Source organism: Lasioglossum baleicum, chromosome 11, assembly GCF_051020765.1.
Source record: "Lasioglossum baleicum chromosome 11, iyLasBale1, whole genome shotgun sequence".
NCBI classification, from domain to species: Eukaryota; Metazoa; Arthropoda; class Insecta; order Hymenoptera; family Halictidae; genus Lasioglossum; species Lasioglossum baleicum.
Genome location: NC_134939.1, coordinates 17,476,983 through 17,501,513, shown reverse-complemented (window position 1 = coordinate 17,501,513; position 24,531 = coordinate 17,476,983). Strand labels below are relative to the sequence as shown.

The window sequence follows — 24,531 nt, the reverse complement described above, 5'->3', positions numbered from 1 at the left end:
TCTAGCTGAGAAGAAGTCATATTCGGAAATAGATATGTATATCTTCCATATGTTCTTGTTCCAGAATGTTTACAGAGACTAATGGTTCCCGAAATAATTTATTTAGTAACCAGATAAGCATGAAAATCGTTTCGCAAACATCTCATGTTTAAACTTTTTTTTTAACAATCAATTCCGATGAAATTTATAAATTTATCCAATTGTTAGAATCTGATTCAGATTGAATTTGAAAATGAACTACTGCAATCACGGATAGAAATCGTGGGAATCGGACTTTCGCGCTTCCACTAATTAATATTTTGCGTGAAGGGATGCTTTCATGTCTGCCAGCATAATTTGCGACTTTATTGCGACAAGGGTCGCCCGGAATCTCTCTCTCGGTCGTCCGACTATTGCAAAACAGAGTCGGTGATTTTGTTTCGACGTCTCGCGTCTTTTACTGCTCGGCGAACGACTCCGGGAAAATCTCTTCGTGGTAATCGTCGCGGGAGGCACGCTAATTATAACACATAAGACAATTAAGCGAGCATTGTCGTCGGTTAATTAAGAGATGACTTCAACTTACTGGAGCCGGCGAGATTAATTAAACTGAATTGCTGCACGGGTGTAAGGCTCGAGATCTCGATTTGATTCGTCCCTCAACTTTCCGAGTTTACCCAGCCGGGAGCTGTTCCTTAAAAACGGGGATAACTCGCGCGCTGTTGCGTCGAGCAGCCCCCTTCTATTATTGTCTTTCATTAAGCCGAAGCTGCTTTCGCCGAGCGTCGAGTCAAACAAATTGTTCGCTGCGATTTACACGATTTAATCGCTCTCATTGAAAGAAAATTCCGAATTGTTAGCTCCCTGAATTTATAAATAAAATAAGAACGACTTCAACTGAATTCTCGATTTAATCGGTGGTGAATAAAATGATCAACAATTTAAAGGACCCTCCGCGACCGTCTTTAATGGCGCCGATGACCCAGAAACCGGCGGGAGATAAAATTTTAATTACATCTCACATTAAAACTCGATTAAGATTTTTCCAAGGCCTTTTATCCTACGATCTCGATCTCCTCGGAGCAACATCTTCGCGAACAAGTTCGCTATCAATCTCTCTCGGCACCTCTGTCCTCTGTCCTCCGTCCTCGTCGATTTTTCATCGACGAACGCGACGCGGCGGCGTACACTTCCGGCTCGTGAAAAACTGTCGCCCACTGTTTTCAATTTTTTTGCAGGGCTGTGTTCCTCCCTGGAGCTGTAGCGACGCGAAAGGGAAGTCGGGGTCGGCCGTGATTAATTATTCCTTTAATGAAAGGAAGAATTAGGCCGGTAGAAAAGAAAAACCGTCTACAACAACATTCCCCGGCATTGTCTCATGCTCGTTTCTCCGCTTGCCACTCGGAGCGACACGACACGACGCCGAGGTATTTTTGCACCTACAGCATGAAAGACGAGGGTGGTCGGAATGATTAATGACCGAGTCGAGTTTTGATTGTGCCGGGCTCGGAGGGTGGCCCGTCATGCAATTAGAAGATGAATCATTTGTAGCCCGAAATCGCGGTAATCCATCGAGAGGATCGGCTAGAGATACCGGGTGAAATCGAGGTTCCGAAAGAGTTATGAATAATTGTCACCCCCCCCCCCCCCTACCTAATTCCCCAACTTACGCGGTTAATTCGTTCCAGAACGATAATATAGGAGAACAGAGAGAATCAGAACCAAACATTTCAGAACAGTAGACGAAAAAACTTTTGCTGCTCCCAGGTGGTCTCGTCACACGATCGATTAAAACGGGTCTGACACATGTATACTTAATCGAGAGCTTAACGAACAGCCTATTAACCTATTTAAGTAACGTCTCATTTAAGTAGACAAGCATTTATGAACCGAATGATTCAGAAGTCGTTCAGACGAGGAAGGACTGTTGGAATAATTTAGCGATGCCAGGAAAAGAGGAACGGTATTGCTGGATTTGCTGGAAAATGATAGTAGCTTTTCTAAATAAAATATCGTCTGATCGACTCTGTGTACACCATTTATTCATTGAAACAACGTGTACTGTCTTCTGTTAGAAATAAGTCTGTGGAGGTACGCGAAATTGAAGTACACATCTAGAAAACAAAATAACAGAGGGAACATTTATTGATAGAGGTAGAAATACATTCTCACGAGAGACCGAGTTCCGAGACGATAAGCTGCGGTAGAATTTATTGCAATGAAAGAGACAACGACACATTTTAGCGAAAATTTTCGTTGATTTACTGCGATCGTGGAAGAGAATTGAAAAAGTTGGATGTGCGAGGGGAGAATTGGATCACTGCCCGATCAACTTGTTTACACGGACTGATTAATAATTTCCTAAGAGATGTACACGAAGTGTATAAATTGATACCTTCGCGAGATTAATTAATCACTTTGATGGGAGACGCGGAGAAAGCGGCCATTTAAGCATGCAGCCATTATAGCGAGCCATTACGCGACGTAGAGCGTAGGATCCATTTCGCGGAAGATTAGATCATTCGTATCGGAACGTTTAGGGTACGATAGAACTATGCAGATGGCGGAGACAACGAAAATTGCTGCGTGTCATTTTCAAGGGGATTATATTTACGCTGTTATTTGAATATTATCGACAGGGTAATATCAGCTGTTCGTCGCGCTATAATCAATGCCCATTGTGTCCGCGTTATTTCCCTATCACTTAATCTAGCTATTTACCTGGCGGAATAGGTGGATGGTTGGTTGTTCTGTTCTGTTCTGTTCTACTCTGTTCCATCGTGCTGCTTGGCTTCGGCCAGTATCGATTCGAGCGACCCCATCGAAACGTAATGACTGTAACGAACATTTGTGTCAAGTGGTTCCGGTTATCGCTGATAAGTAATCACACTTCCGACCGTGGCATCGTATGGAAACAAAATGGAGCGGGCTGACAGCGTAGAAAATCACGGCGGACGATAATTCGCAATAATGCTCCATCTCGACGGAACACCGGGGCTCTCCACCATCACCGAAACGTTAATCCGACGATTTTTCGACCGTATTATAACTCGAACAATCGTTCTCCTCCGTGTTTCTATTACTATCCTCTTCAAAGAATCGTTCATAAACGAATCAAACGAGTTCGGGGTCGCGGGAGCCGCCAAAACGACACGTCCTAATATGTTTAATTTACGAAATTCTTTTTTTGGGTTCAGAGTAAATATTTGTTTTTGAAAAAAACGAGATCGGCACGACCTAAGAAAAACGAATAAACCAGAATTTTACTGCTGGTCGAACGCGATATATTCGGGACAGAAATACTTTGAGTATCCGTGGTTCAAATGGTCCGATTCGAAAACAGTTTTAAAGGTTTTACGGACACAGTTATCACAGTACTGGTGAAACAAAATCGAGTACGCGCGCGCCGCCCTCGAAACTAGATCCCAAATAGCAAAGGGGAAATCTTCCGAAGTTACTTTCGGTACAAACGGCGCGGCGCGGCGCGGCGGCGTCGGGTTGCAGTTCGAAAATCTGCTACAAGTGCGAGCAATCGTTGGGAGCTAGTAAAAGAGCGGCCCGCGGAACGTGTAGCGCGATCCATCACGCGTTAAACGCAGCTGTGCCCGCCGATTTTCATCGTCTGCGCACCTGCTGCTCTGCTGTTGCGTGTTTTTGCGAATATTTCGCCGGTGCGGCGCGGCGCGGCGTGGCGCGGCGCGTCTCGACCTTCGGAAAAATAGCGCAATATTTTCGAAATCGCGCGCCGCCATTTATTCGGGGCGCGGCCAGCCGCGATTTATGGAACACGCGCTCGTCAAATATTGCGAGCACGAAATTACGTTGGAATCGGATTTTTTTCTAGACTGCACAGGCTGGTGAACATTATAGAATTTTGTTTTTTCCTGAATCCTTCGAAATCCTTTTAAATATAATTAATTGGGAGGACTTAAATGGTTCAGTAGAGTAGATTGATGTTGTCGAGAGATAACGAAGGAGGAAAACAAACGATTTCTTTGTCCGATTGATGATCAAGAGGTCGGGAAGTCTAGTAGCAAGATTGGTAGCCCTTAATGGTATCGTCCGTCCGTAATCACGGCCATTAAGGTCGACAAGATGGTGTCAGAGTCCATCCTACACGTACGAGGTATACACGCACACGCCGGGAGCGAGTCGATGCCTAAAGCGATCGATATTTCGAGGCCAGTAAAGGTGAAAGGGGTAGGTGTGAAACGGTTGATGAGAGGGGTGAAGGTTTTCCACGGATAATAGGGGCAGTCGACTTGATCCGTGATGGGAAGAGAGCGGATCAAATAACTCAAAACACCAGCCTGACACCGCTATCGATGTTTCCCTTGTTCACATTGTTCTTGCCTATTTTCGCGACTATTAACTCGATCGGGCGTCGACCGTATCCCGAAATTAGGCTACTGGAATTTCATCAATACTCGTTAACGCGAAACATTTCGGCTAATAAGATGACTAACCACATTCTTACGATTTTAACTACCTCTAGACAATTTTAAATAAAATTCTAGCAGTAAGGTTTACACACAGTGATACATTAAGCGAAATAAAATCCGGTTGTGTAAGGATGTGTAAAGCGCAGCAAGATTAAGAGATTATCACTCATGAATCTAAACTTCCCAGTATCTGTGTCGTTAAATGTTTCTTAAATAAATCTGTAGAAGAGAATATATTCGCGAAAAGTGTTAATTCACAGTTATGTAAACGAGATAGGGGAAGAACGATTCGAGGAAATTAAGGAAAATTTCGGTGTTCGGCTCTTGAAACGGGAGAATGTTAGCAGGGTCAGCAATATTTCTGCAAGGAGCGAACGGTATTTTAATACTGGGGCGGTAATCTATGACGAAGCTATTAATTAGAGCAGAGGATGTGATGAGACGGAGGGATCGACGAGCAGCAAATTCATCTCCTTGCTCAAGAGTAACCAACGTGGTCGAGAGGGGTTGCAGAGTGGAAGCCAGGTCCTAGGATCCCTTAGCGTCGTTTCCGCCAACCCACTGCCACGAACCCAGCACCGCCATCCTTTCTCGTTCCAACCAATCTCCTTTCCTGATACTCCGCGTTCGGCAGCGTATATTGAAATATAATTAGGGGCGGTTTAATAAGCGCCGGTCTGCGGTATTCTCTCGACTCTTGAGAAGGTAAGCTTTCGCCCTGTTAACCGGTGCGTTTCCTCCTCTTTCTCCTAGGAAGGGATCGAGGAATACCTCGCCCCCGCGATCACTGTTATTGCTTCGAGGCCCACTCCAAAAATATTCCAATAGAGAACTTTCCCAAATCACGAGACCGCACAGTCCCGGCTTCTAATTACCGTCTCGCAGTGGTCGTAACGAGCCCGCTAGCTGGACGAAACTCGAAATAATGGCAATGTTTGCAGAAAATTTTCCGCTAACAATAAGAAGAATCAGTGCTGTCTTTACGTGTTTATCACCCTATAATAATTCTTTGTCATCGTTCGACTCGAACAAAGAAATTTCAGGTGTCGGAGGTGGCAGGATTTCGCAATTTCCCCGGAGACGCAGCCGTTTCGCCGCAATTAATCGTCAGAACGGAAATCGCCGAGCGCTGTCGGCAGACGATGTGCAGCTGTAACCGTCTGCTGTACGGTCTGCTTAGCCCGATACGCCGGAAGGTTACGACCTACGGCAACGGGTTGCTCTGCATAAACGGGTTCCCGTGTAACAAAACGCGAGAAAGAGAAACGTTGAAAACTACCTTGTCGAGGGGTAGAGGGAGGACACCACCCTCTCTCTCTCTCGTTGGAAAGAGTAAAGTTCGGGGCAGAGATGTCGAGTAAATCGCTGTCACGCAGCCGCCGCGCCGCCTCCCTCACGGACGAACTGTCTCGCGACGTTCGCTCCGCTTGCGCCCTTTCAAGCCCTTCCGCCCTCGAAAAATTCATAGTTTCGCGAACCCGACAGCTGACGCGATCTATAAACATCAGGCACGCCTGGCTGTAATATACCGAGCATCTTTAATTGGTCGAAGGCACTCCTTCCTCACTAATTTGGATAAATTGCGGTTCTGATGTAAATTAACTCTGTGCATTCGAAACCATTGTCACAAAATTGAGAATGGAGAACAGAGTCAAATAAAATGATTCAATCAAAATTGATAAAAGAAGCGATTAAAGCGCACCAGATAAATAATTTTCCCGGGAATCTGTAAATTCGCGAATATTTTCGCGATCGGAAGAAGGACAGCCAGGAAAATCGCGGCTTCAACAGGGTTGATTATCAGAAAAATCTGTGGCGGAGATCGTCTTCGTCAGGCCGTTGTGTACAAGACGAGAGCTAGATGGAGGCGGAGAGAGAGAGAGAGAGAGAGAGAGAGAGAGAGAGAGATCGTTTGGTCCGGGGGCAGAGGTGCGAGGTGAGAGGATTTTCCGTGAGGCGCCGTCAGAATCGTCTATATATTTTCGAGCAATTAGTGTCACGATCTTTTTCTACCGTGCGCTTAACTTTGACATGCTCTGTCACTCCGAGCCCTGGTACCCTTCAATCCCAGTTGTCTGCTATTCGGATGCGAGTAATTACGCGTCACTCATGGCTCTTACGTTCGACGAGCGTGCTGGCGAAGTTTCCTCGCTCGAACACGAGCTTCAACGGGCTCGACGAAACTTCTGTCGCTGGAACGTAGGGGGCGTAGTACGCCTGATCTAAAACCTCCCCCCATGAACAACCCCCCTCAATTTTCGCTCGCGATCGCGTTTAACGCCTTCGAGTCGGGCCGGTTTTCAGATTTACATTGATTCCCGGGATTGTCGCCTACTCGAGGGAAAATCATCGCCGTTCCGCTTTGAATTTCCCTCCCGAGATTGTTTTCGTCGTAAAGCTACTTAATAGTTCAGCAACTTGCCGCCGGAACTTACACGAATGGATAAATTGTGTGGTACGGTAAAGGTTCGAACCTTAGACTACATATGTATATTGATAGTGTTCCAAGATTACTTCATCTACCCAGATGACGAATGTGGGCAAACTGCTATAGTCTGTTGAGAAGTCGCAGTATCACGAAGCTAAAGTGTACACCTATAGCCTATATGTACCTATATATGAAAATTAATTTTAACACGAGCTCATATTAATTCCAGATCTTCGGCTCGATAAAAATACATTTTCAAGCTCGCTTTAAATAAATACGTAACACGTTTATATGATACATCGTATAATTTCATGCAAATCAGCTATTTTTGTAAACAAAGGAAACGGGGATATGTAAAGAGCTCACCTTACTCTGTGCGTGCAGCAAACCGTTTAACGAATCAAGCACAAATAATGTTCCCTTTTACCGATTTACGTAGCTGATACTAATCGACTAATTACGGTGTTGCTCTGGATTTATGCGTCTCCGTAATGAAGGGTTCCTTGTGAAATATTTCACTTTTCTTGCATGCGTCGATCACTATCGAGGTCGAATCGACAGCTTTATGTATTCCTAAATTGTTTCCGTCGTAAAAATAAATTTTTATAGAATTTTCGAAGAGGCCCCCGAGTAAATATGGTGCTAGACAAGGGAAAAAATCGAATTCGCGGAACGCGGAAGGTTTAAGGGAGCGATGATTGGAAGAAATTTGCAGCTCCGGTTTAATTATCAAAATTGCTCGGATTTTCCGGTACTTCCCGACGCGTTAATATTTCATGGGGAGGAATAACCGGGAGCACAAAGGGCCGTTTGATTATTTCCGGAAAAGGGCTCCGGCCGTAGGAAAAGGTGACAAAAAGCGTGATGACGGTCGGGGATTGATTCAACCGAAAAACCGTGGACGAACGGTGCGCGGCTCGCTACCGTGACGGATAATACGAGTGCCTATATTACACTAATTAACACCAATGATACGCGCGAAACGCGTATCAACGGCCGTAACGTTAACGCATTAAATCGACCATTTCCGGTTGATTAATCGACGATTGATTACCCTGCGCAGAGTAGATGCGTAATAAACTGATCTGGCCCTCTCTCCGCGACCGATATATGCGTGGAAACCGAACACCGACGAATATACATACATACATGTGCCACAGGCGAGGTTCCGTGCGCGTGCAAAACAGCCAGCTCAGAATCGCGAGCGGTCTATCGCGAAATTATCTCGCGGCTCGCGCTAGAGACGGCCGGCGCGGCGCAGCGTTTAATTAAACGCTGTGATTCGCTCATGACCCGAACAATATGCGGCTTATTTGCGCGGACAAGTCGCGGGGTCGTTGAACATCTTTGTTCTAGCGGATATCGACGGAAAAATCGCATAACATGTTCAACTTATTTATACGTCTCCCGATCCGAGCTGGGAACGAAGAAAATTCTCTGGTGCTAATTGTTGGAGGCTTTTAGAAATTCTAAAGGAAATTAATTTCGAAAATTCTACAGGGAACAATTTTTCGATCAGGAAGCTTCAGGTGTTACTTACTTCGTTGTGAGAGATCGTGTTGTTTGACGGTCACTTACCTGTAACAGAAAGAGGATACACTGGTTAGAGAATTTGCATAGCATAGCAGCGAGTTATAGCGGTAAATAATTCATCATGAAATATTAATATGTGTAAGCATTTTGTGGAAGAATTATGTGTTCTGAATATACTGAATTCTCACTGGGAAAAAATAGTGGGGTAAAACATGCACCCGTAGTAAATAGGCATACATTTACCCTGTCCATGTATTGTTCAGCATTCCGAGGAAACAATTTTTGGGGCTCGGAGGTCGGAATTAGCAATTCGATCGAATATTATCCTGTCACCGGAAGCGGTGGTGTCGCGTCGAACCGTGCTCACGAGTGCATTTAAGAATGATCCGACGGTTTTGGAAAAATCGTGTTTGCACGTTTTTAATCATTCGGGTCACTCGAATAGAGCGCGGCACATCAATCGAGGAAACGTCGCGTCACCGATCCGCGCAGACGGTCGAGCAGATTTTCTATTTTAACGCTTCTTAACCGACCGATAACGATGTCCATGTCAGCTTCTAGACAGACGTTTCGTGGACAGTTCCACGGCACACGAATAATCTCGACGAGCAAAATGTGCGCGTGATATCAACGCCAACGGATGGCACCTCTGATAAGTAGGCAACGGTCGCTGCCTGGCGCTTTCATTTGCACGTTAATTAAAAATATATTTTATTTGCTCTCTCTCCGGTGAAAATTTTCTCTCTCTCTCTCTCTCTCACTTGCTCACTCTCGTCCTCTTTTTTTCTCTCTATTTTAGATTCACCGGTTCAACCCTCCGGGTTTTTTTAAATTATTATTTATACCGTTTCGCGCGAGCCGACAGCGGTTAATTTATGCGTTGAATGTCTTTCGAACTCTGATAAAAATATTTCTCTTGGATTACGTGGATTATCTGCAATGAAATTAGCGCGAAAAATTGAAAACCGGACGCGTGGCGGATACGCTTATCTCTCTCTCCTCTGTTGCAACGCTAAACGCGATTGGAACTCTAATTATAATTATTCCGTCACTCTCGTCTCGAGTGGTCATCTCCAGGTTTAAATGTCGCGGTAATTTTTTCTTTGGAAAGATCAAAACTGTGCCGAGCATAATTTTCAGGGATAGCGGAGTATTTTTAGATCGCTTCACAGATTTCTGTCAGAATCGCTGATGCGACGATCGTTTAAGTTTAAAAGATTGAAAGAGATATTGCTTCGGTGTATAGTTCCTATAGGAGCGAGCGTAAAAGTTGCGTCTATAGAACTTTGCATTATTAGATAGACGCGACAGGAATAGTCTTTCTCCTTTCATCTGCAGACACGCTTATTGCAGACCCGCTGGATTCCGAGAATCAATTATTCAACGAACACTGCATTTACTCCGGCTTTGCACCACGGAATTCGTACATTTATAGATGACAATTTCAGATTTTCAATTACTGCATACTTTTTGCTGAGCTTGTAGACAAAAGTATACACTTTCAGACGTATATGTTGATTGTAATAACGGCAAGTCTGTCGATAAAGTAGGTGCAAACAATTATCATCTGAACAGATAGTTGTAGTGACACCTGTTGTGTACTACTGCGTGTTGTGTATACTCTGAACAATGTATCTAATACAGTCTCTGTACGACCGCACAACCAGAAGGTCTTATATACAAGTATCAGATTAAAGTGTTATATTAAAACCAGTCTATACATATATTCCTACTCTGCTCATACCCAGTAAAAGTAATACTGTTATTACAACAGATAAAAACTCAACAGGTTATGGGCCCAGGTCCAAAGAAAAGTAAAAAAGGTAAAAACTAAAAACTAACCTAATACTAAGAGCTGTCGAAAAGTCTAAGCAAAATTAAAATCAAGTAAAAAATAATAAAGAGCAGTAATAAGTAAAACTGTAGGAAAGTGAAAAAATTAATAAGGCTAACAAGTTAAACCACAAGTGTTCTGTTCGAAATTCAAATACACGTGGTCGTGAAACAAAAGTGAAAATGGCTGCCAGAAACGGTTATAATGAAGCAGATCATATAGAAAAACTGAAGGACGAAACCAACTTTCAGTTCTGGAAATTCCAAGTGACGATTCTGTTTAAGTCGCAAAACATACTCGATGTAGCGACTGGGAAAATTGTGCCAGCAAACGATTGGAACGAGCAAAAGAAGCTAGACTGGGAACTTAAGGATGCAAAAGCGCAAAAAGTTATCATACTTTCAAGTGAGAAAAAACCGCAAATGCATCTCCTGCATTGTAAAACCTCAATGGAAATGTTCAAGAAATTAACGGCCATATACGGAAAAGATACGGAACAAATGAAATGTACATTGCTGCAAGAATTCTTTAACTGTACTTTCGAAAAAGGAAGCGATATATCGACTCACGTGAGTACTCTTGAAAACTTAGCTCATCGATTAAATTCATTGGATCAAACAATAGACGATACAATGTTAATAACAAAAATATTAGCTACTCTTCCTGTTCAGTTCAAACATTTCGCAAGCGCGTGGGATTCGACGCCATTGGCCGAAAGGACCTTGACGAATTTAATAACAAGGTTACAGCTAGAAGAAAACAGAAACAAACAAAAGGACGATTCGCCCGACAATGTTGCCTTTAAAGCTTCTGTTAGAAGGTGTTTCAAATGCAATGGTTTTAACCATTTGGCTAAGTATTGCAGGTCAACAGAACGTAATCGCAACGAAAGAGGATATAAGGAGAAATCTTTCGAATCGGCGAGTGACCAATCATCACAAAGATGCGGAATCTGTAAGAAATCTAACCACTTAGAGAGAGACTGTTACTTTAGAAAGAATAAAAATGTATCAACTGCTAGACGTACTCAAGACAAGGTATGTTTCTACGTTAATAAAAACAATGACTGTGAAAATAAATGGGTAGTTGACTCAGGTGCATCGAACCACATGATTAACAACATTAATCTTCTAAGTGATGTAAAAACTGTAGAGTCCGAAATATCTACTGCAAAAAAGTCGGTAACTATGAAGGCCAAAGCAACAGGGCAAGTAATAACTGAAAATTGCACACTAAACAATGTAATACTGATTCCAGAACTCACGAAAAATTTATTGTCTGTAAATGCAATCACTCAAAACAATGGAAAGGTTGTGTTCACCAAGGACAAAGTAGAGATTTCAAAAAATAATACAACGGTACTTGAAGGATCTCGAGGACAGAATGGACTATATGCAATCGATTTCAATAAAACAAACAAAACTACAAGTTTGCTAACATTGCAAAACGAGACCTTACTATGGCACCGAAAACTTGGGCATTTGAGCGGAGCAAACATGAAGAAATTGGAAAAATTAAGTAAAGGTATGAACTCAATGTCTATATCTACTAATAACCTAGAAACATGTGACATATGCATGAGAGCGAAACAAACGCGAAAACCGTTTAATACGGAGAGAAACAGAGCCTCAAAACCATTGGAAATCATACATTCCGACGTGTGTGGACCGATAGAACCACCTACCTGGGACGGGATGAGATATTTTGTAACAATTCTCGATGACTTCACGCATTTCACAGCTGTATTTCCCATCAAAGGAAAATATGAGGTAACAGAAACAATTAAATACTATTTAAATCAATGTAAAACTAAATGGGGAAAACAAGTAACAAAGCTGCGGTGTGACAATGGTAGAGAATTTGCAAATAAAGATCTAGAACAATGGTGTAAAAACAATGGAACTGTATTAGATTTTACGATACCTTATTCTCCACAGCTAAACGGCAAAGCCGAAAGGTTGAACCGGACAATTATGGAAAAAGCAAGAGCTCTTTTGCTGGATTCCGGATTAAACAAAGAGATGTGGGGAGAAGCTGTAAGAACAGCAGTTTATTTGTTAAACAGAAGTCCTACCACCACGAGTGATAAAACGCCAGCGGAAAATTGGCATGGAACAATTCCTAACCTGGATAATTTACAAATCTTCGGATGTAACGCCTATGCAAAAAAGCTTGGACGACTAAAAAAATTAGATGAAAGGAGTACTAAATATGTTATGGTTGGCTACTCCACTTGCGGATATCGCTTATGGGATGAACAAAATAGAAAAATAACACTAGCACGAGATGTAATCTTTAACAATGAGAATAAAGAAGAACAAGAAAACAATGAAAGTAAAATATCAAAGGTAATGATTAGAATAGAAGACAGTAAAACAGACGAACATCAAACAGAGAATACAGAAGAAAATCAAGAAGAAGAAAACTCGGAGGAGACAGACAGATCAGAAAACTCTGAAGAGACAGGCAGATTAGAAAACTCGGAAGAAAACGAAACATCTGTAAATGAGGATGAAGATATACAAAATACTGATCAAGATCGACAAGAAATGCCAAGAAGAAGTGAAAGACAAAGAAATCTACCAGAAAGACTTGGAGAGTACTATGTACATCTAACGTACAAGGAAGCAATCTATGGAGAAGATGCAGAAAAATGGAAAGCTGCAATCGAAGAGGAAAAGACATCCTTAAAAAAAAAAAATAAAACATGGATTGAGGTAGATCCTAATCACATATCAGACAAAAAGATTTTGAGTGCAAGATGGATATTCAAAATAAAGGATGATGGAAGACACAGGGCACGTTTAGTAGTCAGAGGATGTGAACAACAAAAAGGAGTTGACTTCAACGAAACCTATAGTCCTGTGCTACATGCAAATCTTTTCAGACTGTTAATGGCCTTATCTGTTTTAGGAAATTACAAAATTCTGAAATTTGATATAAAAACTGCGTTCCTGTATGGACACTTAGATGAGGAAGTCTATATAAAGTTACCAGAAGGATTCGGAAACACAAACAAATTCTGTAAGTTGCAAAAAGCTTTGTACGGACTGAAACAAGCTCCAATAAATTGGAATCAACGTTTCAAATCATTTGTAAAACAAAACGGGCTAGATCCGATTCCTTCAGACCAATGTATTTTCAAATCAAAGGGAGGTCATTTGATATTGGCAATATACGTAGACGACGGAATAATACTAAGTAAAAATACTAAATATTTGAATCAAATTAAAGAAAAACTGTCAAAAGAATTTGAGGTAAAATTTTTTGGCTCTTTTGAAAATTTCTTAGGTGTTAATATAACTAGAAATAATACTTCGTTAATATTAGATCAAAGTAAATTTGTTGAAAAAGTATTAACAGAATATGGAATGGAAAATTCAAAGGCTGTTTCCACTCCTATAGTAAGTATTCATACGAATACTAATCTAAATGATGAAACATCAGATACTCGTTTTCCTTATAGAGAATTAGTTGGTAATTTACAATATTTAACGTCGAAAACTCGACCGGACATCGCGTTCGCTGTCAATTACATATTTACAGGGAACTAAAAACATTGGTATTCAGTTTTCAAAACAAAACGCTCAACGAGAAAATGAATTAATTGGCTACAGCGATTCGGACTTTGCTGGTGACGTATCCACAAGAAAGAGTACTACTGGCTTTGTCATATTTTATGGAAATGGACCTATCAGCTGGTGCTCCCACAAACAATCCATAGTTGCACTGTCAACCACCGAATCCGAATACATCGCTGCTGCAGAATGTTGTAGAGAACTTACATACCTAAAAACTGTGTTAGAAACTTTAACTAATTCAAAGGTAAAGGCTACACTATTAATAGACAATCAGAGCGCTTTGAGCCTAATTAAAAACGGAATAATTCATAAAAGAAGCAAGCATATTGATGTACGATTTCAATTTATCAGCGAAAAATATAATGAAGGGACTATTGACATAGAATACTGTCCATCTGAAAAACAGTTAGCTGATCTACTAACTAAACCCTTAAGCAATGTAAAATTTAAAGAATTTAAGAATAGTTTACAATATACTATGTAGAAACAAGCATTAATTAACAGCGCTCATGAATCAATGATGTGTATTACTCAGTTTGGTTTATTGTTCTTGTGACTACATATGTTAAAAGCTATAGACAAGGCAATTCAGTAATATTTTTTGGTTTCTAAAAGAAATAATATTCAATCTATGTTGTAATTATAGAAATAAAAAATTAATAAATCTCTTAGACAAACTTACCGTTAAGAGGAAGTGTTGATTGTAATAACGGCAAGTCTGTCGATAAAGTAGGTGCAAACAATTATCATCTGAACAGATAGTTGTAGTGACACCTGTTGTGTACTACTGCGTGTTGTGTATACTCTGAACAATGTATCTAATACAGTCTCTGTACGACCGCACAACCAGAAGGTCTTATATACAAGTATCAGATTAAAGTGTTATATTAAAACCAGTCTATACATATATTCCTACTCTGCTCATACCCAGTAAAAGTAATACTGTTATTACAACAGATAAAAACTCAACAGTATATAATGATCTTTTAATGAACAATTTTTTTCTGCAAATAAAGATTGTCAATGTGGCTGCATACTGCATACATCTCCTGATGCTAAAAGATGGCCCAAGAAGCGGATTTCAGCGGTGTCAAATGATTCTCCGTGCCTTAGGATTTAGAATGCGACGTTCCCGAAAGTTTTCACCGTCGGTAAATCAGTCTACAGCGTGCTGAATAAAGGGCACGGGTGCGTGAACACACACGCGGGGGGACGCGTTCCGTCTATGGTTAGCTTAATTAGAGCAGCGGAATGTCGGACTTCGCGTAGGTCCGTCGCTAAATAGAAGTAAAGGAGGTCGATATACGGTCGTTGGATGGGTCCCTGAGACGATTATTCGGACAAAAGAAAGCGGAGCCATCTGCGTTGCGGAGGGAACGCCGCGCCGATGAACATTGCGGTTTCTTCTATCCGCGAATAGCAGCCGAAGGTGCGCGTTGCATCGCGGCGTGTCCCGAGAACGATTTACGACGTCCTCGAGGTCGGGGAAAGAAACCGTACGATGAGACTACAAGGGATACATCGTGGCCCGGCAGCCACCAAGATGAAAGGAACCGTGCGCGTACCGCTAACGGGAAAAATAAAATGATGACATACGACGAAACGTAGCGAACAAGCTGCTCCGGCTATTAATAGGCCAGTCGTTTCGCGATATGTTACCAACAGCGATATTCCCGGGGCTCCTTCCAACAGGCGCCATTTTATTGTCCGATATTTTTGACAGCGTGTTCCGCTGTTCCGTCGACCCTTTTGACACGCGCTCCCCCGACAAACCACTTCAAACCAACCCGCGGGATCGTTTAAACCCTCTGTTTTACTCTTTCTCCGGCGCCTCTCAACTCCTTCGCCGCTTTGCCGACAACTTTTGGCTTTCTCGCGCATCCGGATCCTTGCTCGCCGCGTTAAACCCGCCATCTTTATTCCACGTTAACGTTACTCGTGTCCGAGTACACTCAAATATTTGTTGGAAGCGGTCGTTGGACCGGTGGTGACAGGTTTAGCGTTAACCCTTTGTCCTACGATTTATTTTACGGTTTCAGTGATTAGGACTTTCATTGTAGTTCGTGATTACCTAAAACAGGAGAAAATTGATATCTATTCTATGCCTACATATTCTCCAATAACTATACATTAACAAAAGCAAAATAGAATTTCATCTCGGTTTAAAGGAGATAAATAACATAAATATTTATTAGACTCTGTTCAGAATCTTCATCACGAGTCTGACACGATATTGTAGGGCAAGGGGTTAAGAAAGTTCCTGACACTTTTATAAAGTGCAGATATTTGGAGTATTTGTTTGCCGATGATAAAAAGGACAGATTTGCGTTATTAAGTAAAAAGCGCGGAATGAATTTCACGGTATATCTTGAGCGAGGGGAAACAATGGGCCGCGCGCGCGCGCGGCAGCATCGTCTATTAGGCCAATAAATTAGCGAGAAAAAAAATGTTGTACACGGTCGGAGCGCGCGCATCCTAGTAGATTTTATACTAATTAAACGTGAACCTTGGTCGGATGCAGCGGTGTTCTACGAGCCGAGATAATTTACAATATACCGGCGTATAACTACGTTTTTGTCGAAGCTCCATTTACTGCTATATGCAGGATGATAAATAATGGCGTCCGTGATAATGAGCATCCCTCCATTGGCTACAGATAATACGCGAGCGCGTGTGTGCGCGCGCCAAGAGGAATATACACGCGGGGTTATTGATTTTAATTGGCTGCAAGATTTAAAATGTGTAACCGTGGCCGCGCCGCGCCTTCCGCATCCGTGTGAAGCTCGCGGTGGGGACGATTGATGCGGATACAGCGATATTTTTTCAGGGAAAATTAGAAACCGCGCAAATATTTTTGAGGGGACTGCCGCGAAGCCTCGGGAACACCGCGTTTCTTTCTGTCGGGAAATTTAGCGCAGGCTGTGTGCACGGAACAAACCATTAGACGCGGCGAAATAAAATCGAGAGGAGATTAAAGATCAATAGGGAAACGTGCGCCGATAAACTGTAACAACAAACGATATAATACATGTCGCGGCAGAAACATTTTGGCGCGACCCGTGCGCCCCGGCGTTAATACGTTTCATCGTCGCGTGTCGGCTGTCGAGTATTCTGACCGTTTGACTCTGCGGAGACACTGATCTCGATCGTTCGAGCGCTAAACAAAATCTGCCGGCCGGTCTCGGGCCATCGAGGGCCTTGCCCAGCCTTGCCTCGCATTCTCCCCACTCCGCAGAGTCACTCCGTCCACGTGCACGCATTCTAAAAGGGAGCCGATTTTGTTTGTCGCAGCCGCTCAAACGTTTCGGCTGCGCGTAAGAGAAACCGATCCCGACTCTTGCGGCCGATCAAACGTCTCGGCCGCGCTACAATGTAAATGCACGCGCGAGCACTCAGCAGCCGACTCCTGCAACTTCCAACGGCCAATCCTTAACCAATGCTTATTCTAAAAACGCGCTTAAATCTACGACATACAGAAAATATTACTCGCGGACGTTACACAAATAAAAACTAAAAGCCGGCCAGTTTGTTGTTTCACCGCGAACAATTGAAAATTCCCGTGGGATAGAAAAACCAGAAAGAAATAGTCATTGTCTTCGACCGGTGCCCTTCCGCGTCCAAGAAAAATGATCAAATGTATGATAAATCGCTAAGCTGAAACAAACCGCCATGTGAACAAACGAGCAGGTTTTTAATTTCTGTTTTAATGGGAAGATACGCAGGATTCTGACGTTTATAAACAGCTGCCTCGGCCGATCGGAGGAGTCAATCATATACCGGTGAAATAATTCCGCGCGACGCGACGTCGCGAACTCTGATCATTTAATTAGATCTCTAAGATCGAAGCGTTGCGGCAAGTTACACCTGCGCGATGAGCATTCGCTCATTTCCGTCGGTGGATATCAAAAAGACAGACGGTTGAATCTCAGGCAGAAAGCTACACTTCCGGTCGATCCTTCCGGTCAGCGACACTCGCACGCGTGATCTAGTTTCCGTCGTATAATTACCTGGTGTTGCAGCCAGAGATAATTAACCGATAAGGGTTGTCAAAGGGAGCAACCGATCGACCTAAAAAAATACGGAGGAGACGGTGATTTCAGCCTCTCCGGTACAGCAGTAGAAACATTAATCGAAACCCAATTAATAGTTAGAGAAAATTGGAAATTTATGCCGCAGCATTGTTGAATATTAATTTTCATCCGAATAAGACAACGGAGATCGTGACACAGAGAACAAATGTTGTTTCATCTGCGGCTGTCGCACCGTTCGCATTAATCGCAACAAAATTCTCGAGCAGAATAGAATATTCAGCGGTAATTATTTCGAGCGTAATTACAAGCGAGTCAGAAAACTGATCAGAGACGTACCTTGACTAATTACGAGAACCGGGTGATTGCTTAACTCTTGTAACAAGGTAACGTTATTTAGTGTCCATTATTAATTTCCGTGCCCGCGATTATTGTCATCGCGTGCAAATTATCCCGCGAGTTAATAAGGTACTGTTCAATGCGATTAATAATTAAGCGATTACGTGGAACCCGGGGGTTCGGGGAAAGAGCTTCTTAATCGGCGCGCGAGAGAGGGTGAAAGTGCTAATTCCGAGCACGTTGCACGCTTCTGTTCGCTCAGTGCTAATTGTTTCATCGGCGCATTGCTTGAATCTGGCCGGGCGCGACTCTTACAGTTTCGTCGCTGCATAACTTGCAAATCATGACCGGAATAAATTACGTAACGACTCAATTCCAAAAACCTCGGACCCCGACCAATTTACACGTTGAATCGCCATTCATTCCTTCTACTCTGCTGCTGTGTCTTCATTAGGATTTTCTGGGTGTTCACATGTGATCACATAACTTTACTTCGCGTTACATAATACATACTTCTGCATAGATGGCGTGTAGATGCAAGAGTCAAGTATTAATTCTCGACAGTCTTTATCGAACTAATTCCAGTCTTGTAAAGAGGATAGAAATGCTGTTACTGTAACGAAAGACTTCACTCTGACATTCCGTGGCCCGAGGGTTGCAAATGACCGCGAATGATTGACTGAAATCAAGAGGCTAACGAACGAAATGATTGCCAGCGGCAAGGATCGTGTATCCTGCGGAATCGATCGAAATTCATCGAGCGAAGCTAAACGAAATAATTTGGCAGTCCTCGGCGTGGTATAGTTCACCTCGGATACCATATAAAAACCGGCATTAAGATTAAAGTTAGATGCCTGAGTCGGCGGAGGCAAGGAGCCACGAAAAGCCAGCGCACACGGAGGGTAGAGAAAAAGGGAGGGACTGTGTTCGTGGAGAGGAGAGAGACAGTGGTTTTATTGGCGTGCCGTTCCATAATTGAACCCACATAAGTACTCTTTTCATATCGTCGTTGCGAAATGATGGAAGAGGATTACGCGGATCCCGCGGGACGGAAGGCTGACATAGAAACGGGAAAAGGGCGTGGAGAGAACGAGAGAGAGAGAGAGAGAGAGAGAGAGAGGGAGAGGGAGAGAGAAAACGGGAGATGAGAGGATGCGGGGGCGGTTGGTTCCAGCGGACGTTCCAGTTCCGGTTCCAAGCGACGTCTGAAGACAACCGAGCCAGCCGCCGAGTCAGCAAGGTGCTCGTTCCCTCCATCCATCTCTCTCTCTCTGTTCGTTTCTGTTTCTCTCTTTCGCTCTCCCGGTAGAACTTTTGCGCCAATATCCTGCCGTCTCAGTCATGGCGCAACGGTCTCTCGTAACGTTCTCAACTTCGCGCAGGTTACGCCGAATCCCGAATCCCGGCGTTACCCAGCACCGATACGCTTCGACGTGTGCGGTTCGCGAACGTGCCGTAAGTGGTTTCGGACGATTTAAGCAGCGGCCGAACGAGCTCGAAATTTATCCTGTCTCGGGAAAGTAAGTCCCGCCGCTACCAACTCGAATTGCAAGACCATTCGTGACTCGAGAGCCGCGCCACGGTGAATGATAACGGCCCGGCTCCGTTTCTGTTGCGGAAACTCCGAGATTTCAGACACACACTAAAACGGAATTGCACTATCGTCAGACTTCCCAGAGTCTGCGAATAATTCCGGCAAATGAAAACAGCAATAACCGAAGCAGCATCGGCGTGAAACATGCTGGATGCGTACGCGAAAGCGTCTGGAAAAGGGAAAAAAGATTGTCGGTGCCGGGTAGACGATAATGCTTGAACCCGTTGACAGAGCATGCTAAACAACACGGAAGTCAGAGAGGCGGCTGTGCTGTGGTAATATGTTGAGGAACGGTAATACGCAAGGGCGTTAAGTCGCGGTAATATTTCTTTTGTGGAGCACAGCAGTCGAGCATCAAGCACCCGTTGCTCTTTCTCGCCGGAAATTAAAATCTTTTTGTCGAACGCTACAGAAACTGCGGAAACAGAGGACGTCGAGCGCTCGTCTCTCTCTCTCTCTCTCTCTCTCTCCTTGCTCCGAGTCTCTGTTTACATACTTTCGCGAGACCGCCGGCGTAGTTCATTTCCTCGATTGGAATAGGGTCTCTAATTTCATATTTTCGAATCGGAGAGGCAACCGCTTGCGGTCGCCGAAGCGGTATCCTAACTCTTAATGCTTCCTGCGAACAATTGTCCTCTCGACGACGCTTCCTAGAAAACCCTTTAACAACAGGATTCGCTGCTCCTGGACTCTGCGAATATTGCTTCCGCCGCGACTGGCGACGCTTTGATCCTGCGATCTAAAAATTGAACCGTTCGACGCGCCCTCTAATCAGCCATTCCCAGAAAAATCCCATTTATCAGTGACACATTCCTCTTTCCAAATGTTTTCTTCGTCAGTCTCTTTCCAACGCGTCAAGATTAGCAATGAGAATGAATTGTTCCTTTATTCTTAATCAAAGAAATTATCTGGGGTAATGTAATCCGTCAGCTTCTTCCGTGATTATCATTGTAGAGAAAATTGGCGAACTTCTTTTAGACACGGTACGGTCTTTAATCCAGCAGGTAAAATGTTAAGAGAGTGATATCTGGTCTTTGCGCGTCAAAGAGCTTTCTTGGCTACGAGAGAACCTCTTTGACATTAATCATTTTCAACGAAGACCAGCTGCATCAATCTTCATTCCTGAAGATCGAACAATTCATAAGTGAGTTCGACAGATTAATACAGGGAATAATTGAGGAAACCCGTCGATTGGACCATCACCTATATCACGAATAAACATCGGACACGGAATAACAGCCTGAAATTCGCACCCCCGCCCCGGTCGCTGAATCGTTTTAGCCGATTTATCACCGTGGATTCGCAGCCTAATCCCAGGTAATCGGTGACAACTTGACTGTCAAGTCTTGGCACGGTGAGTATCGTCGTTCGACGACGAAGACAATCGCCTATGGCTAAACACGAGGCTGGGAATTTGCCGTGGGTATACACAGCCCGGGCGAAACAAGAACGGACTCGATGCGACGCCGCTGCAGGATTAGCCGACTATCGATCACGAGGATCGATCTTGGCGACGGATAATTGGATCGCAACTACTTTGTCTATAGGTCTCTCTCTCTCTCCCACTCTCTCTGTAGCTCGGCGCACCTGGTTGGTTTAATAACCTCGTGCCCGAGATTCGTTCGCCGTCGGCTGGAGCCGATCCGAAGCAGAACGAAGCGAGTTCTGCTACCCGCATGCGGTACCGGACCGGCTTCCGGGTGTTTCCTGCATCGACGATTGCCTTTGGGGACATCGCTGTCCGAAAACCGGACAAGCAAATGGTCGCTGCAACCCTCCGAGCACACCCCTCACGAAAAACTGTCTACCCTCGCGATTATCGACCCCCGCCATACAATTTCTCCTCTCCGAATTTTGTTTTTCACCTCTCGTTCATCTCTCGTCCCGATCACAATCCGCGGATTTTAATCTTGCAGCTTGATGAAAATAAATGGAGACGGTTGAATAAGCATTTCGTACGGTTTCGTTTTCTATTTGCAATTTTTACGGCTCTAAATTCGTGCACCAAAGGTTGCATTTGGACAAAGGTTCCATGGGAAATCAGCTTCTGAACATTTCGTTCGGTATTTCCAAGGGGGTGTTTTCCCGAAAATTGATTGGTCGACCCTCGAACCGAGGCGATTGTAGTCGAATAGAAACGGTGAAGCGGGTATCGGTTTCGATTATGCACGGTGGAAAACGCGAATAACGTTAATGAGTGACCGAGTCGTGATTTCGGCGTTGAATGCGAGTGGCTTAATACGCGGGCCCACGGATCGTCGAATTTCGAGTTAGCATACACCGGTGATATTGGTTAAACACTTTAAATGATGGTACACGCGTTCCGGCCGGCGCGGCGTGGCGCGGCGTGTCCGGGGATATTATACACGGGGCTCAAACATATCGTGCGTATTTCCTGTTTGAGATCAAAGAAACGGAAACACAAAGAACCCTCACCACGGCGCTGTTTGCTCGCCGTAATATCAAGCACGTCGGAACTGTACATATCGTTCGATCGGAACGCAAAGCCGAAAAGGCTGTCTTTAAACTGTAACGAATGACATAGATTTCTGCTTTATTCCGGCACGATGAACGCTCGGTGGAAATTAAAAACAAACACACCGCTGTGGTGTTTCCACTTGTAAATCAACGGATCGCATCGAGCTTACACTCGGAGCGAGAGAGAGAGAGAGAGAGAGAGAGAGAGTCATTTTTCCTAAATACAAACGCATTTTTCTCTCTAAACGAGCCATTATTCAAATTAATGAGAGAAATACATTTTTGTTTGAGCGTCGGCGGTTTCGATGAGCTTTCAACGAGTTTCGATGACGGTCGCAGTCCCGTTGATAAAACCGACCAAGCGCGGAGTATAGTGTAAAAAGGAAACAGAATTTCCAGCGAAACATGGCCCCGCTCGACCAGACATTCTGACTACGCAGTGATAAACTTTGACGCGGTAATTAATTGTAAAATAAACTAGCCGACGCTGTAGCGGACATAATGCCGTTAATTCCAAATCAAATGGAAACTTTCGGTTGAATTAAACGAGACATTCATGACTGCGGTGACCGTCTGATTGATGGAGCAACGTTTACATCGGTCCGCTGGAAATCGAGTTAGAGAGGGAAGTGTTCGCTCTCGAATCTATCCTGCATTGATAATCCCATCGGACTGGCTGATCGCGCGAATTAGTTAATCACCCGGCGAAAAACATTTCGCATTCAATATATTCCCGTTGCAAACCTATCTTTCGATCTGGAAAACGTGAGAAACCAGACTGCGAATTTCTTATGTCTTTTAAGAAAATATTTTTATTCTCTTCGCTAGTCTCTGCAAGTCGTCGTCTGACCTGACCGATCGGATGCGGACCGATCGATGAACGTATACATAGTATGGATACTACTGTCTGTGTCTGTGCGGATAGTATAAATCGCCCTTTATGGTTCTGCTGATAAGGTTCTCTCGGATGGCCTCGGATAGTCTATGGGTCCAGTGATTAATCAACTGGTAATTTGGCGACCGGCGTGTTTGTTTCGAGGAATTCGTGTTAGCTGCTGGTCGCGTCCTCATTGTCCATCGAACTTTTCTCATAACGATTTTATGAGCTCGGGGAGCCGGTCGTATTGAAAAGATTAGATTCTATCCAGCGCGAAGTAGTTTTCGACTATATAAATCACTCCCGCGGATCTCTGATATCGCATGACTCGACAGTGGAAGTAGGTCGTCGCGTTTCTGGCAGATAAGATCTTTCCTGGAGAAAGACAGGCAGGAGAACGAGAGAGAGAGAGAGAGAGAGAGAGAGAGAGAGAGAGAGAGAGAGAGAGAGAGAGAGAGTGAGTAAGACAGACGAAAATAGAGAAACAGAGAGAGAGAGAGAGAGCTAAAGGTATCGACCGGATACTCGAACGCCGTCGAAAAGAAAAGGACTAGTTCGAGTCGAGAGTGCGCCTTGAAAGGCAACGCGATGGTTACGGATCGATCATTCCCACGTACAATAGTAATGTCCATGTTCGATTTGTCTGTCGTCGATGCATTCTTCTACCGGACGTCTTTTACAGAAGAAATGCTGCAACGTCTTTTACAGACGTTTGCGAGAAATCAACATCGACCGCCGCTACAGCGACCGGCATAGAATGGATACTATTCCGCTGTGTCCTGCAATCATTCTATAGCTCTCAACGGCACGCCGCGAATGCTATCCCTTCGCTGGAACTTGCAACGGACTGGCAGCGTAATTATAGGGAACCCGGGATACGAATTTGAGGCGTCCCATTGGTTGACTGCTGGCTCGGACTTGCTCATTGAGATCATGCTCTTTCCCCCCACCACAATGCGCTCATTCTTTTACTCTTCTTCACGATTAAACTTATTCTTCCACGGATCTTTGCTTCAGCTAAAATTGTCAATAGTTTCTTTTGAACAGAGCAATTACAAAACTGTACGTAATTCCCGTGTGAAAATTGCCTTTGCAACACAGCCCATCTAACCACACTTCTCCCCGAAGGTTAAAGTACAAATTATTATTAACGCTTTAGGTACAGGAAGTCTAATTACCACGCTCCTTCGTTCTCGCGCTCTATTAAAGAACTTTATTAATATTCTTTTGAATAATAATTACAAAGAGAAGCTTGCACGTTATGCTATTCAAGAAAAATTTACCGGTCCGCGATTCTATTCACTGCACCGCTGATTTTACGCATTTACTATAAATGGCGCGGTTCGATAATGAAAATGTAACGCGATTTTTTTTAACATGCATCAAAAAATTTTAGAAAATCGACATGATCAGACACG

General features: G+C 43.7%; 1 protein-coding gene across 21 annotated transcripts in view; it reads right to left on the bottom strand.

Annotated features, from left to right (window-relative positions):
- The window catches only part of Ten-m (teneurin transmembrane protein Ten-m), a 534,210-nt gene that overhangs the window by 120,835 nt on the left and 388,844 nt on the right, over positions 1 to 24,531 (bottom strand). For 2 of the 21 annotated variants that reach the window (XM_076433912.1, XM_076433914.1), the window contains exon 2: positions 2,701 to 2,814. The exons of 18 other annotated variants lie outside the window; for them this stretch is intronic. In XM_076433912.1, coding sequence (XP_076290027.1) covers positions 2,701 to 2,814 — 114 coding nt within the window. Of the gene's footprint in view, positions 1 to 2,700; positions 2,815 to 24,531 lie in introns of those variants that run through there. One more of the 21 variants, XM_076433920.1, reaches the window with a different exon arrangement.